This window comes from Notolepis coatsorum, assembly GCF_963971535.1.
Source record: "Notolepis coatsorum genome assembly, chromosome: 15".
In the NCBI taxonomy this organism is placed as follows: domain Eukaryota; kingdom Metazoa; phylum Chordata; class Actinopteri; order Aulopiformes; family Paralepididae; genus Notolepis; species Notolepis coatsorum.
In genome coordinates this window covers 70,780,448-70,793,832 of record NC_140179.1, presented here as the reverse complement: position 1 = coordinate 70,793,832, position 13,385 = coordinate 70,780,448, and the positions used below count along the sequence as shown (strand labels likewise).

General features: G+C 47.6%; 1 protein-coding gene across 7 annotated transcripts in view; it reads left to right on the top strand.

The window, feature by feature from the left end:
- tulp3 (TUB like protein 3) overlaps positions 1-13,385 on the top strand; it is a 72,673-nt gene that overhangs the window by 38,133 nt on the left and 21,155 nt on the right. For 3 of the 7 annotated variants that reach the window (XM_084330040.1, XM_084330041.1, XM_084330039.1), the window contains exons 4-5: positions 8,220-8,382; positions 9,897-10,115. In XM_084330040.1, coding sequence (XP_084186166.1) covers positions 8,220-8,382; positions 9,897-10,115 — 382 coding nt within the window. Of the gene's footprint in view, positions 1-2,635; positions 2,771-3,479; positions 3,646-8,158; positions 8,383-9,896; positions 10,116-13,385 lie in introns of those variants that run through there. The other 4 variants (XM_084330043.1, XM_084330044.1, XM_084330042.1 and 1 more) reach the window with 4 other exon arrangements.

The window sequence follows — 13,385 nt, the reverse complement described above, 5'->3', positions numbered from 1 at the left end:
CACTACCACACTACAGAGCCTTCACTACCACACTACAGTTGGGTTAACCCTTTCACTACCACACTACAAAGGGTTAGCGCTTTTACTACCACACTACAGAGGTTAACCCTTTCACTACCACACTACAAAGGTTAACCCTTTCACTACCACACTACAGAGGGTTAACCCTTTTACTACCACACTACAGAAGGTTAACCTTTCACTACCACACTACAAAGGTTAACCCTTTCTCTACCACACTACAGAGGGTTAACTCTTTCATTACCACACTACAGAGGGTTAACCCTTTCATTACCACAATACAAAGGGTTAGCGCTTTCACTACCACACTACAGAGGGTTAACCCTTTCATTACCATACTACAAAGGGTTAGCGCTTTCACTACCACACTACAAGGGGTTAACCCTTTCACTAACACACTACAGAGGGTTAACACTTTCACTACCACACTACAGAGGGTTAACCCTTTCACTAACACACTACAGAGGGTTAACGCTTTCACTAACGCACTACAGAAGGGTTAACCGTCTGTAGTGTGGTAGTGAAAGGTTAACCGTCTGTAGTGAAAGGATTAAAAGGACAGAGGGGTCGGTGACTCCTCCCATTTCAACATGACTGAATCATTAAGATGGCCCAATAAACTGTTGATAAGAGTATTGCCCAATAGAAATGTTTTCTCGTGCAGAGCTACCCCCCTCAGAGCTATCGGGCCTGAGAAATTGCACAGCTGGGTTTCAGTTGATAAATAAAAAAATTTGACTATGGTCAACCGTAAATTATCGTGGAACACGCGGACAGCAGCACCACGTTCAATTGAGTTGCTGACATTTTAAGAGACTTTTGTATTCATTTACTCTTGCTCTTTTAATTAAAACAAAAGTATTTCTCATCCCAATCACTCGATGTAACCGGCGGGATGACCGGTAGAACAAAAGAGAAGTGTTCACTGGCTCCGGGGGCTTCAGAGGCTTGGCGAGAGGCTGGCTGTGAGAACGGGTGCCAAGGCAACCTTGGGCTCCGTCAGCCGTGGCGCTGTGATTTGGCCCCAAGGGAGCGCCAGGCTGGCAGAGAAATGAGCTTCGACGTGATTGACACATGGCATAAAAAAAAAACAGGACAAGGCGGCTACGTGGCGTAGTGGGCAAGGCGCTCGCCACGAATGCGGAGACGCTGGGCTCGCCTGTTCGAGCCCAGCGCTCCACATTGCTTTCAGTTTAGCTGGTCGTTCATACTAATACACATTGGCCGTATTAGGGGGTGGGAAACTGATGGGTGGGGATCGGGCGTTGTGGACAGCGACTCCTACAGGTCGGTTGGTGCGCCTGCGCAGTAGAATCAGGAAGTGTCGGGGGCAGCGTGAGCCTCCCACGCGTTACTCCTCGCCACTGAGAGATCGAGCTGCGCAGGTGAAAAGATGCAACTGCTGTTACCTCAAGTACCGGAGGGGACTTGTGCTATGTATGACTTAGTCCACATTGCAGCCGGCTTGTGGGAGGCAAGAAACAGCGTTCGTGACAGGGGAGGGTTGAATTGGATGATACGAAATTGGGATGGGAGAAAATATAGAAAATGGGAGAAAAAGTGGATTAAAAAAAAAAAAAAAACAGGATGATGAAAAGGTTGGCTCCGGAACGGCTCGACTTTCACCTGCCGAGTCGAATTGACAATTGTGGTTTTCATGACCCCCCCACTCCCCTTCTCTCAAACAGTCTTCCGCCCCCCCCCCCCCCCCCCCTCTATCTCTCTTATTTTGTGACACACACCCCCTGGCCATTGTTCTCGTGTCAAGCCTCTCTCTGGGGTCCTGTGGTACAGTTGTGCCTTATCCCATCCCAAACCTCACAGAGTGCCGCAAGGGCAGCCGGATTCTAACGTCTCCCAACGTTAGGCCGAAGGGAGGCGGGGGGCATAGATTGGTGAGTTCAAAGAAAGGGCAGATTTTAGTGCCGGGTGTCTGTTTGTTATGCACACTGAAGTGCGCGTGTGTGTGCGTCTGTCCATGTGTGTGTGCGTCTGTCTGTATGTGTGTGTGTGCGTGTCTGTGTGTGTGCCACTATGGCACAGCTGTGTAGTAATTCAGCGGAGTCCAAATTGCCTCGTCCAAGTGCCCTCTCCCCTTACATAACACGCACGCATACACACAGGTTGATCGGTCACGTTTAAATCATACTGAACTTACAAATGATATACGTTTTATATAGTATCGTCGTGTATATATTGTATTCATATAGTGTAGTATTTATTTTATATAGGGTGTGAAATAAATCGGGTCACATCAAAAGTGTTTTCCCCCCTTTTTCCAATACTGATTCTGATATTATGAGTACTACTATTATCCCCCTCTCAAAGTACTTAACATCCCCCCCCCCTCCCCTCTCTCTCTCTCTCTCTCTCTCTCTCTCTCTCACCCCCTCCTGCTTCCTCTCTCTCCCTCTCTCCGGAGCTAGTGCGCTAATGACCGCTGATTCAGTTAGGAACGGTGACCGCTCACACACACACACACTGCCTCACAAGCTGTGGATGAGAGACTGAGCCCTGTGTCTCTGTTGGGGGGAGGAGGAACGTGTGGCATCGAGACGGCAAACTAGTTCACTGCATTAACCCAGGTCCGGGGCAAAGTGGAGCAGGGAGGCAGACAGGAGTTATGCCCAACAGGAGTGCCATTCAGTGGGGGAGAGTCTAGCTTCTACAGGCATCAGGGGGGGGAATGGAACCATAGAGGAACTCTTGTTACTCCTCTACTCTCTCATTCAGGATGTCCATGGAACGGGTGGGTAACCTCTAATGCTTTGTTTTAATAATAATAATAATACTTTATTTGTATAGCACTTTTCATAGAGAAATTGCAGTTCAAAGTGCTTCACAGCAGTAAAAAATACAGGCATAAGCGAGCAAAAAAAAGAAAGCGGTAGCAAGGTAAATCACAGTTTTTCACATTAGGATCTAACATCTATGTTTTTTTTGCGGATGAACCGATGGTAGTTGATCTTGTTTTATTGACTGATCTGAGAAGTGCGTTTCTGTCCACCTGTCCGTCTGTTTGTCCTCGTGAGACTGATGGGTAGAGAGAGAGAGAGACCCCCAGCCGGGGACATTTCAATTCAGACACTCAAGTATCTATTCTCTTGGGACTTTTGTAGCGGCGCATTTGTCTTGTGTGAAGTCGCCGGGGCTTTTCCTCCCTCCACACACGTGCCGCTCATTTCTAATCCTCCACGCATGTCTATAAAGTTGTCCTCTTCTGCTCTGACCAGCCCCATCCGGGTGATATTGTTACCAGGTCCCGCTTTGGTGAGGGGGGGGGGGACCTACTTCTACTTCCCTGGATGTGAATAATCTCCTTGACTGCTGATGTGCTATTTACATTAGAGCCCTGTGTTGTTTTGGCTCGCAGACAGGAAGGAGCATGGAAGCCTGAATGGAGTCACATCCTGTACTGAAAATGCCAAGTAGACCTAAGACCGGTCATCACAAAAGAGCGCAATTATCACAATGGATGGGTTTAAAAACGGAACAAAGGCATTAAAGACCAAATATAGCAGCCAGACCCCGCCGGCAGGAGGGTGGGGAATTACACCCGCCAGCCAAAATGCGAGTATTTAGTCTGCGGCTGGTAAGTTTGTCTGCTCTAATGGACTCTGGCAGGTAAACAGTCTCTTCTCTCTTGTAAGTTATTTTTAGCCGGTTGAATAATGAAAGTGTCTGGTGGTGAATTTATGAATCCTTAGTGTCCTGCCCTGATTACTTGTATGGTGACGACAAGAAATAAGAGAGAATATCAGCATCATATGATGAGAATATCAGTAATAATAATATCATCATCGTCGTCGTCGTCGTCGTCGTCGTCGCCGCCGCCGCCACCACCACCACAAAGAGAAGAGCGTGCAAGCGCCAGTCCCCTCTTTGTTGAAATGCAAATTAGAAACGGACCTCTCAAGTGCATTAAAGGGCCAAATGTATTCAGTTGTGACAGGTTGACGCTATTGTGGTTGTAGTGGTGTTTGTCTTCGAGTGTGCGTACGTGCGTGTCATGTGATTGTTTGTTTTCTCTGCATTGGAGCAACAATGAGCGAGGGGTTATTATGAAAGCCTCTTTTGCACACTGGCACACGTGAGACGGGGAGGCCTCTCGGTCGCCTTTCCACCTCACTGAACGGCATCGTCGGCCGGGGGAACAGGACTTTTTGTTGTGGGTTAGACGCGCTAATTGTTGCCGTTACGCAATCCTCCGTCCACTTTGACCATACAGAGACCGGGGGCCTGGCTGGGAGGCCGGTGGACAAGAGCGATGGCGAAACGGAGGACTTTTTAGTTCCTCTTGAGGAGTTTCCCCTCAAAGTTGCTGCTTGGGCCTCGACTAGTGAGATTCTCTGTCGCCCGCATAGTCTCGAGGGTATTGCCGACTAATCAGTTGGGCCTCGTTGATTTAACTGACAAAGCTGTAGTTTTGACCTATCTCAAACCCAGGCCGCTTCTCTTGATCCTCCGATCACAACTGTTGCTTCCCTCGGATGAACTAGAAAAGAGGGTGGGGTCAGATTACTGCCTTTTTAGCATATGAATGCGACAGTGGCTCGAGAGGTTGATCTGGTAATCCGGAGGTTCGATTCCCGCTCCTCCCAGGCAGCATGTCAAAGTCGAGAACCTCATCCTTCACTCTGTCATCTTTCTCTCCCATTACAGAAGCCGAGACCCTGACACTGGTAACATCGAACCGTCCGACTACATGCCAGCTGGATTAGTTACCCTCCCCACTCCTCCAGACCATAGCACCGGACATCCTCCCATTCCTAACTGCAACCATCAACTCCTCCCTCAACTCGGGGATGGTCCCCACCTCCCTAAAACAAGCGTCACCGTCATAGGCAACTATCGTCCTGTCTCTCTTCTCTCTTTCCTTTCTAAAACACTTGAACGTGCTGTATCCAACCAACTTACTGCTCATCTCTTACAGAATGACCTCCTAGACCCTAATCAGTCAGGCTTCCGGACTGGCCACTCCAACGGCCCTCATTGCGGTCACAGAGGCACTTCACTTAGCAAAAGCGAAAGGCCTCTCCTCTGTCCCGATTCTCCTAGATCTATCTGCAGCCTTCGACACAGTCAACCATCAGATCCTCCTCGCGGCCCTCGCAGGAATGGCAGTGGCTGGCTCTGCGCTGACATCATACCTCAATGACCGCTCCTACCTCATGGAGAGGGACCCTGTCAGCCACCCGCCTCCTGCGGACGGGTGTCCCCCAGGGCTCGGTCCTAGGACCCCTTCTCTTCTCCCTCTACACTAAATCTCTGGGTAACATTATCACGTCTCATGCCTTCTTGTATCATTGCTATGCCGATGATACTCAACTCTTCCTCTCCTTCCCTCCCTCAGATATCCACGTCTCTGAGCGGATCTCGGCTTGTCTGTCCGACATCTCCGCCTGGATGACGACCAACCACCTCAAACTGAACCTAAGCAAAACAGAATTGCTCCACCTGCCGGCCAAATCCTCCCCCCTGACCGACCTTTCCATCACAGTCGAGAATGCAGCTGTGACCGCGTCCCCGACCTCCAAGAACCTTGGTGTTGTCCTCGACGACCAGTTGAACTTCTCCGCTCACATCGCAGCGACAACCAGAACCTGCAGATTCCTCCTGAGCAACGTCAGAAGGATCCGCCCCTTCCTGACAAAAGAAGCCACCCAACTCCTCGTCCAATCAACAGTCATCTCCCGCCTCGACTACTGCAACGCACTGCTTGCTGGCCTCCCGGCCACCTGATCTCAAACCTACCGAAGTCGGCCCATGTCACCCCACTTCTTAGGGACCTGCACTGGCTCCCCATTGCCGCACAAATCCGCCTCAAGGCCCTCGACCTGGCATACCCGTCCAATCTTTCGCCGTCGACTAAAAACGCACTTCTTCAACCATTATCTGAAATGAAAAGAAAAAAAATATAAACTAACCTACACTGTATCACTCAACACTTTGATGAACATTGTTACTCAGCTGATAGTTATGCCCTTCCTGATCACCTGTCGTACAGAACTTGTAAGTCGCTTTGGATAAAAGCGTCAACTAAATGACTACATGTAAATGTAATGAAGTGTCCTTGAGCAAGACATTTGCATGGTTGCCTCTGCCGTGTGTGGGTGAATGGGTAAATGTGAGGAACAAATTGTAAAGCGCTTTGGATAAAAGTGAGGGAAGGGAAGGAAAGACTACTTCTGTCCACATCCCCGCCTGCTTTGTGATGATTTTAGCCCACTGGCCTGTTACGGGAAAGAAATGGAGGCCACATCACTCTTAGATTAGATCATTCTTCATCGTCTGTTGATACAGAAATTAGTTTTGTGTCGGAACACACATTGCGAAAAAAGAAAACACAAGACAACCGTGTTACAGAACAGACAACAATGTCATTGACCTCTTTCTTCCCACCCAACCAACGTTCTTCATGTTGATATGGCACAGTCCCATGAGGCACTTGACAGTATTTAGGTCTAGACTTTATTATAGGAGTTTGTGATGGCTTCACTCAATAGTTATTTAGCTGTTATTGTATACGCAAACAAGTTGTTTTTCATTCAGTTGAATCCCTGCAACCCATTTCCTGTACTGTATTGTCAGCGGAGCATGGCAATTTATCACCACCACAGCTGCTATTTGAATAAAACATGTTCCAATGTACTATAATTTAATGGCCTTAGATCCTGTGACAATGATTCACCTATTCTATCCTGTGTCTGCAGAATTCGTCCTCTGCCAGCTGACGGGCATGGAAAGTAAAAAAATCCATGTCATTGCATAGCTAAAGGATTTGTCCAGGTCACTGTGTTTTATTCACTCTGCCATCGTGTTCCCACTAGTACCTCAACAACACAGGAGGGAGAGAGGAGAGGAGAGGCACTAGTACCTCAACAACACAGATTAACTGGGAGATCTGACAACAAAAGGATGAAGATGAGAGAAAAGGGGTAAATTGAAGGACAGGAGCCACTTCTCTGTGACATCAGAGTGTACTGTTGCCATAGTAACACACTCTGCTGCCTGGCACCAAACGCACAGAGTCGGCCAATAGACTGCCAGTATTCTTTGCGTTGTCGAATGTAGTCTAGCTGTTGGGAGGTCCAACATAGAAAGCTTGACCTATAGTCATAGACGGAGCGGAGCCTGAGCCTTATATCTCCCTGATATCTACGATGGCTCGGAGTGGGGACAAGTTGAGTCCCATCAATCAGTCTAGCTTTTAGAAAACGTCTTTGATTGATGTCCTGACCTTTCTGTCTGAGCTGTGCGCGTCTGTTGAATTTTGGAGTGCCTCGTCTGTCTGCCTGTCCATTAAAGTGGAGGGAGATTTATCTCTTGATGCCCAGGTAGGAGGCAGGCCTGGCAGACCAGTGTTTTAACGAGGCCAGGCAAAGCGGTAGACCTATATACTGGCCGGAGAATATCATCGGTGCCCTTTTCCCCCTCGGCCTCTGCGTCCAGCTGTCAGCTGTGTCTCTCCAGTGTTGTTACTCCGCTCAGAACACGCCAACGTTATGGGAAATGTGCTTTTACCGTCTTCTTCTCCAGAGTCGGACAAGAAGATGGATACCGATTTCCTGGCTAACAGCTAGTCTAGTCCATTTTAATGTAATGTAAGCCTCAAGGAAAATAACTCACGTCTGTCTTTTTCTCACAGCGGGGTGGGTGGGAGACGCCAACTCAAACCTGACGTTCTCCTCGCACCTTGTCTGACCTAATCACTACATCAAGCATCCAAGCTGATGCCAGCCTATATTCGTCAAGGGCCTTTCTGAGTGAGCCTCAAACTAGGGCTAGGCAATATATTGATGGTCTAACTGTGATATCGTGATGTCCTTGTTTTTTTTTTTTTCAATGTTGTATTGTGATACACAATTTAGCTGAAAAGCAAACGGTAAGTCTGGTATCTCACAAAATTTTAATTACAGTTGCAATTCATTCATGTATCACACCCTAATGCATGTGAATGCAGGATGTAATATGATCGACATCGATTGGATCTGACATGTGATTTTCCATACCTATGCAGATATCATGATATATATGTGTATATATATATATATATATATATATATATATATATACATTGTTATTGAAAAAAGGGCTTTAGAATATCACAATATTCATGTCTTGCCATATCACCCAGCCCACCCCTTTTCCCGTGAGATGACAATGGTAATGAACGTCCTGGTCCTCCCGGTCCACAGAGGGCGCTGCTGGAGCAGAAGCAGCGGAGGAGGCGGCAGGAGCCTCTCATGGTGCAGCCCAACCCGGAGGCCCGGCCCCGACGCTCCAGACCCCGGCGCAGCGAGGAGCAGGCCCCTCTGGTCGAATCCCGCCTCAGCATCACCAGCGACGTCATCATGGACGGTGAGGTCTCTCTCGTGTGTGTGTGTGTGTGTGTGTACGCACATTTTCTATAGGCTACTATTCTTTTTCTTTTTTTTTTTATTTATTTTATTTATCGCTTTTCCTGGTCAGACATGACCGACAGATACAGTGAGGGTGAAACGGGTGAGAGAGCAGGGGAAGACATTCGGCAAATAATGGCGGGTCCGGGAATCGAACTCGGGTCGGCCGATCCGCGACGCAGCGCAGTACATGGTGTGCTACTGGAGCGCCCCTGGGCTACTCTTTTTGACATGAATTAGGCTAACAATCCTGGTTCCTGAGCCTATTTAGTTCAAAAGGAAGATATTGATTTACATATACATATATATCATCTTTTTATAATAATATCTCATGCGCTGGCACAGACAGTGTGGAGTGAAGAGATAACACATAATACACGTAATAACAAATGGAGATTAGCTACAGTATATAGCTCAGCAGCTGTATCAATCATTCTATTATTTTTGATTATTCAAGTTTCAACGGCGTCAAAATATTATTAATTAAAATAATTCTATAAATAATTGTCCATGTTCTGTCATCTAATATTACATTCCAAAACTTTTCCTGATATTTTAGGTTTTTGCCGTGGTATCGCTTTAGAACCGGTATCGTGATACTTAGGCTGGTATCGGTATCGAAGTAAACATGTTGGTATCGTGACGACACTACTCCCTCGAAGGGACGGTCACACTTTTTGAGCCCTGTTTCCAGCTCGCCGATGATGTCGATCGGTACGGTCCTTTCTCAACCAGCGTGGCAGGTACAGCGTGGCAGGTACAGCGTGGCGGGTACAGCGTGGCAGGTACAGCGTGGCAGGTGCAGCGTGGCAGGTACAGCGTGGCAGGTACAGCGTGGCAGGTACAGCGTGGCAGGTACAGCGTGGCAGGTGCAGCGTGGCAGGTACAGCGTGGCGGGTGCAGCGTGGCGGGTGCAGCGTGGCAGGTGCAGCGTGGCGGGTACAGCGTGGCAGGTACAGTGTGGCAGGTACAGCGTGGCAGGTAAAAGTCAGGCTTCTCCGTGTGAAAGTGAATGAAAGATCTTTGGACCCACGGCTAGAGCAGACTTAAGAAATGAGAAATGTAACACAGGAAAACAGCCATATAACAGACACTCCGGAGCACTCCCGGCGTATCGACAAGCTACCCATTAGTCACACTCAACAACACCCCGGGCTTGCCTTTTAGCAATTGACATAGAGACGTTCCCTCACAGAGGAACTCATATACTGTCTGTAGTCATACACTCGAGCCATCCCACATGGCAAACACATCAGCAACCTCCCAGCTGATGGATACAACTACATGTTGGTTACAATTACATTTCTTGTACGCCTGTCTGATGAGGGTTCGACAGACTGCAACTTAAATGAGTATTAATGAGTGGATTGTTTTAAGCACGAAGTGTCTCGTCTTCCTACCTACAGCGTCTACTGTTCCATGGTGGGGCCGCTCTTTAGTAGTCGCTGCGACTAAACCACTCCCACACTACAGGTATCGACGGCCCTGCCGCCTTCTTAAGCTCGGAGACCCCCGACATGGGTGCCAAGATCCATAACCTGTCGGTGAGCCAGACCCAGCCCCAGACCCCGTCGCCCCAGACCCCCACCCCGCCGCCACCGGCGCCCATTGCAGAGGAACCCGAGAGGGACGGGGACACGGAGACGCTGCTGGAGTCCAAGACATGTATCCACGAGCTTCTGCAGAAACGAGGTGAGGCCTTGGAAGACTTTATATAAAAGAAGCCCAGTTCTCAGGTTGTGCGTTAGTTTCCCTTGCTAATCTTGCTTCTGAGGGGGTACTTGTTGCATGATCTCACAATGGAATGATCAGACTGTTGGATTTCAATGTTTTCGGCCTTTCTCGTTGATTGTTATCAGCCTTCCGTGAAGTATCTGCGTTGTGTTTATTTTATTTATTTATTTGGTATAACCATAATGAAAACCACTCAAATCCTGGTTAAGAATCGGCAAAGTAAGGGCGGCTGGGCAACGCAGTGGATAATGCACTCGCCTACCACCGCAGAGACTCTGGGATCGAATCCAGCTGTCAGCGGTACCTCCGGCTTGGTCAGTCGTCCCTACTAACACAATTGGCAGTGTTAGCGGGTGGGAAGCCGGCGGGGTGTATGTCCTAGTCATTGTAAACTACGGTTCCTACTGGTCGGTCGGGGCGCCTGTTCAGCAGGGAGGGGATCGGGGGGAAATAGCGTGAACCTCCCACGCGTTACATTTCCCCAGTGAGACTCCTCGCTGTCAGGTGAAAAGAAGCGGCTGGCTGACTCCACATGTATCGGAGGAGGCATGTGGTAGTTATATACCCTCCCCAGGCCGACAGTGGGGCAATGCGTGCAACGACCAGGAAGGGAATTGGCATAATGACTAAATTGGGATGAGAGAAAAATATACAGAAAAAAAGTGAGAAAAAAATTATAATCGGCAAAGTGAACCCACTGTAAACGGGGAAATACTGGACCTTAAGGTCGATCAAATGCAGCCGTTGTAGCAACTTCCCTTCAGACGCTCACTGCGCTGTTTATCTCCATCGTTTACTGTGGGAACCTCCAGGCCCGTCTGTACACACAAATACCAAGTAGCTGCAGAGCTCTGGTCACGTATAAAGTACTAGAAAGCCATACTTGACAGGGTGACGGTAGCTTAGGAGGTAGAGCAGTCGTCCGGTAATCCGGAGGTTCCGGGTTCGATTCCCGCTCCTCCCGGGCATTGTGTCGAAGTGTCCTTGAGCAAGACACTTAACCCCTAACAGGGTTGAATGGGTCAAATGTGAGGACAACAAATTGTAAAGCGCTTTGGATAAAAGCGCTATATATAAACGAGTTCCTGAAAGATTCTTTCTTCAGCGCACATGTCACATGATTAACCGCTTCAGTGGCTCTGCGTTATCTGTGACTTTGTTTGAAACGTTCCAGTGTTTTTACACCAGAGTCGCCAGAGATTGATGGCGGTGACACGTCGAGAAATTAGTCATTTAATCAGTGGCGATGGGGAACCATCCGTACTGCAGTGCTCATCTGTGCTATCATCATCATCACAGCGGTTGTACCCACACTCAGCCTATTCAGAGTTCCAAATAAAGAAAAAAAACACTTGTATTTATTCATTGTAGACCACCTATATTTTTAAGCTTTGTATGCTATCGACTTCTTTTGGCTTGCGTTGCTTGCTATAGACCCGGGGAGTCACGTGATCATTTTAAGACCCACCTCTAGATTTCTTTATATGGACTTTTATCATAGGAGTTTCTCAAGGTAGCGGGTTTATATGGTTCCACCTATTCAATTGGTGACAAAAACAACGAAAAAGTCATGGGTACAAGACTGTGTATCGAATGTAGGGATGCTCGATATTGGCTTTTTTACCGATACCGATATACCGATATTGTCCAACTCTTAATTTCCGATACCGATATCAACCGATACCAATATATGCAGGGTTTCCCCCCCCCAAAAAACGGAATAATTTCAGGTAATTTACATTACATATCTCTTGTTGTGGAATTAACACAACATTATGCATACTTTTGACAATAAATAAAATCAGAATTTGTTCTTACTTGCTTGCCTGGGTAAATAAAGGTTATAGAAAAAAGAAAACAAAAGAAAGAAAAGAAATTGAAAACCGATACCGATATTTTCCGATATCACATTTTAATGCCAATATCGGCCGATAATATCGGTAGGCCGATAATATCGGACATCCCTAATCGAATGCAATTGAATCTTTACTTGTTTCCATGGTAACTACTACAGTACCCATTAGACCGGTCGCGAGCGGACGCTGCGGAGCTGAGAGGACGGCGTTACGAAACCGAAATATTCAAAACAACAGATAGAATACACTATTGGAATTATATACTCATGGTTACCTGACTCGTTTGTATTTAAAACGCTGTAGTTATCATGTTTTGAACGTTTTTTTCATGGCTACAATGAAAACAAAGATGGTGCCGAATGCCACAAAAACAAAACAAGAATGACACGAACGTCGAAGTAGTTCTCAGCTCTTGTGATTGGTTGAAGTTCGCAGAGACATGCATAAATGTAGGTAAACAAAAAACATTTATAATTTATTGGTTGTAACAGTATAAGAATGAAATAGTCTATACCTCTGTCAAAGATTATGAACCTACACAATTCAGTTTGGCTGTAATACTTCAATGGGGGTAAATCACAGGTCCTCACTCCACAGGTCTATTATATATGGTGGTGATACTAGTATGTGAGCTCACTCTACTGTTGCACTCATTGTAACTTGCTCTGGATACTAAATGCCTAAAATGTCAACCTAATGAATGTAGCATATTTTTTTTAATCTACCTTTTCTCTTTCTTTTTTCTGTGATTTTCCTCCCCATCCCAATTTACCTCTCGTGCCAATTCTCCCTCCCCTGTCTTGAACGTTGCTCGCATATGCCCCCCACTGGTCGGTTGTAGAGAGGATAGAATCCTTGCATCACGTGTCCCCTCCGATACACGAGGAGGCAGCCTGTCGCATCTTTTCACCTGCCAGCGCGGACTCTCATTGGCGAGGTGTAACGTGTGGGAGGCTCACACTACCCCCGCCATTTCCTGTCTCTGCTGTGCAGGCGTCCCCCAACCGACCTGTAGGAGTCGCTGTCCACAACGTCCAGATTACCACCCATCGACTTCCACCCGCTAACTCTGCCAATGAGTTAGTATGACTGCCGGCCCAAGCCGACAGCCGGAGCCGAACCTGGTGTCTCTTGCGTTGGTGAAGAGTGCAATGTCCGCTGCGCCACCCAGCCGCCTACTACTACTGTTTATTTCTGTGTTTTTACAAACATTACAAATGTAATCGAGCTTTTTCCAGCGTCAGTCGTCACACTACAGAACAGGGGCAGACGACGGTCACCTCAGTAATGCAAGGCCTCGTCGTTAATGTCAGCCCAGGTTAGCATCTAGCAACATGTGCAGCATATTACCCCGACCCCTCTTAGGAGATGT